The sequence below is a fragment of the Primulina tabacum genome, chromosome 5, assembly GCF_025594145.1.
Source record: "Primulina tabacum isolate GXHZ01 chromosome 5, ASM2559414v2, whole genome shotgun sequence".
NCBI classification, from domain to species: domain Eukaryota; kingdom Viridiplantae; phylum Streptophyta; class Magnoliopsida; order Lamiales; family Gesneriaceae; genus Primulina; species Primulina tabacum.
The window spans coordinates 19,985,421-19,988,787 of record NC_134554.1 but is presented as its reverse complement, the minus strand read 5'-3'; the positions used below and the strand labels follow the sequence as shown (position 1 = coordinate 19,988,787).

The window sequence follows — 3,367 nt, the reverse complement described above, 5'->3', positions numbered from 1 at the left end:
TGTAATTATCTGCTAGATTAGCAATCTTATTAAATCATCGAAACTTATAATGTTCCAAGAGTCATCTTAGTAAATCTCAGCGAATGTCTACAAATGACACAACTCTATGTGTTTCCTGTTTCTCAATTTTAATTTTAGTTAGTGTTTGTTATTTTTTTAGGATTTGTAATGTGTTTTTTGTCAGAATGTCTTGATTTAGTTCTTTTTTGTTTTTGTTTTTTAACACTCGTATGTCTTGCACACCAGTGTTTTATTTTTTAAAAATTGACAATTTATTCACTTGTCTAAAAATCTAATATACCTCACATTTATTGATTGATAACTTTCATTATTAACTGAATTAAAGCCATCCATTAAACTTACAAATATGATAATAAGATCAAGAAAATATTTTCAAACATGCCCAAGTTCTTTAAGGAAGTACATGAGATTCTTGTTTGAAGATCCATTCTCCCCCATGGCTTCTCTTGCCAAACCCTTCCATTTATTGGCATTGTTTCTCCATTCTTGGCTCTTTTCTCCATCATCCATTGTTTTTTCAATGCACTTCATGATCTCGTCACCCTCCACAATGCCACTATCCTCATTTTTATGAACCCTAATTCCTGTCTTCCACACGTCTTCTATCAACTTTGCATTTGTGGGCTGATCAAACCCTTGCGGAAAAGCCACCACGGGTACGCCGAACACTATGCTTTCCATCACAGAGTTCCATCCACAATGAGTCAAGAAGCATCCCAATGAAGGGTGTGACAGAACCTCCAACTGTGAACACCATCTTACAATCTTCCCGATTCGTTCCAATTCCTCGAAATGACTCCACTTTTGATCATCTTCGTTATTTCCATCATGCTCATTTTCTCGTATCACCCATAAAAATGGCCTACCGCAATCTAATAACCCCTTAGCTATCTGTTCCATTTGTGTCTTTGGAAGCACAAACATGCTTCCAAACGACACATAAACAACCGACGATTCGGGCTTTGAGTCCAACCATTCGATGTAATTATTCTCAGATAATTTGAATATGTCCCCACCATAAGACTTATCTGAGAGATCTTCTCCACCCAAGAAACCAGAAGGAATCAAAGGTCCAACACCAATTAGCTCATATTTCTCAATTGCTCTAAGTGCATCTTTCTCCAATTCATCAAAACTATTCACCAACACCTTCGGTTTCGTTTCGGCATCTAATACATCAAGCTTCTCCTTAACCACCAGGCGGAAGCGTTCGGGTGTCGAAGGAAGGAGAAAGATTGGAATATCATTCTTGGAGAGCAAAGGAAGTTTTGGCAACTGAATTTCATTTGAGCATTTATCAATATCACCACCATAACCATTAAAATAGTAATAATATATATCTAATACAGCGGCTGGTTCGATCCACAGAAGCGCACTCGGAACGTGAACCTCACGTGCCACCTCTGCGGCCCAAGCAAAGAGATGAGAGTAGACAAGGCACGTCACGGGATGGTCTCGTTTGGAACTTGCCAGAATGATATTCTTTAAAGCTTTCAATCCCATTAGTTTTCATCTCTTCCATGTACCTTTTCCCATCATCACAGGGCTTCAATCCATCGTCATAGCCATCAGAAAACTCCACGAAAGTTAATCTTTTAGGGGAGTCTTCGGTGGTGGCGTTAGCCATGCGCTTCCTTGCAAATACACTTGTCATGAACGTGACTTCGATGCCCATTTTTACGAGTCTTTTGGCAAGTTGAAGTGAAGGATTAATGTGGCCTTGGCCTGGAAATGTCGCTACGAGTATGTGAGTGGGGTTCATTATGTGTATAATATGTAAATTTGGTGTTTTTGGGTCTTGAAAAACAGTTGAGGTCTTGGAATGAATATGGGACAATATTGTGTGTATATATAGAGTAAGATAATTTAGAATAAAATAAAAATATAGCAGTAATTACATAATGGCATATGGTTAAGGAAGATATCAAAATCCAAATTCTAGGATATCGGTGAATTAAATTTTTGGGAAAATAAATTTTTTTTGTCCATAACATATTTAATTTGGTTTACTAACTTATCAAATTTTGGTTTTGGTACACTAACTTTTAATTTTTTGGTTATTTTGATCCAATATAACATCAGACAAATCAAAAATTTTTTATGTCACGTCAGCAATTTTCGGTGTCATGTAAGCATTTTTTGGTGTGATCATTGGCATTTTCCAATGTTATGTCAGAGTTCCGACGAAATAGGATTGAGAATAAAAAAAAATTAAAGTTAACACTGTCTTGAAACCAAACTTTAAAAACTTAGAGAATTAAAACCCAAAATAGATAAAGTTATACACTAGTAGAATTTCCTTGATTTACTTCGCATGTTCAATGAAGTCATAGGTAGATAATTGCCGAAGTAGACGCACGTGAAGTAATAGGGTACCATTTTACTTCGCAATATCACCAAAGTCGTATCGAAGAAATTAGTGACGTCTTTGGCCGGTTCAATGAGGGAAAACCGGTTCGGGATTAGAACGATACCGAAGTAAAAACGTCTTCTACGTCATCGATTTCCTAAAGTGCAGAAGTAATAGCTTATATATAACTGCATAGTTTACATTGAAAGACGAAGTAAATTAGCGACGGTTTCTGAAAATCCAATATAGACCATTGCTAATTAGCGACGTTTTTAGCAAAAAATCGTCGCTAATTAGAGATGGTTTAATTAAAACCGTTGCTACCGTCGCTAATTTTATTAATTTTTTTACAAAAATTAGTTTTATAATTTAATAGAAAGTATTTAGTTTTATAATTATTTGTATATATTTTTAAATAATCTCCTCAACTCAACTAAATATCATATTTTTAAATTTGTAAATAATCTATAAAACGATTTAACCTTACGATAAAATAAGCGAACAACAAAATTAAATTCATAATCATAAATTAAAAATTGAAGATAAAAAATTTACCCTGAAGCGTGTTGGGTGCAATAATTATCCCTGCTTGATAGAGCGATCGAACCGTGGTGCTTGAGTTGTTGTGGGGTTTAAAAGATTTGAGTTGCATCATTACCACTAGCTATAGCTTTTGGTAAAGCGGTAACCACTCGGTCCTACAATTGGTATCAGAGTCAAGGTCACGGGTTCGATTTCCATTGATTGCAAGGAGTGCAATTATTGGTAGGGAGATTGTTGGTGCAATAATTGTTCCTGCTTGGTTGAGCGATCGAACCGTGGTGCTTGAGCTGTTGTGCGATTTAAAAGATTTGAGTTGTACCACTACCACTAGCTATAGCTTTTGGTAAAGCGGTAAGCATTCGGTCCTACAAAGCGAAACTAAAATCGCCCAAGAGAGAAAAATGGACTGAAGATGTGAAGCGATGCGGAGAAAATCGATCGATTTATAGGTAA

At 36.0% G+C, this 3,367-nt stretch overlaps 1 protein-coding gene across 1 annotated transcript; it reads right to left on the bottom strand.

Moving 5' to 3' along the window:
• Positions 1-280: 280 nt before the first annotated feature.
• On the bottom strand, positions 281-1,843 carry LOC142544917 (anthocyanidin 3-O-glucoside 5-O-glucosyltransferase 1-like). Its single transcript, XM_075651937.1, is given in 2 exon segments — positions 281-1,512; positions 1,514-1,843. Coding segments are annotated over 2 exon segments (1,389 nt in total). The 5' UTR covers positions 1,784-1,843; the 3' UTR covers positions 281-393.
• Positions 1,844-3,367: the final 1,524 nt, after the last annotated feature.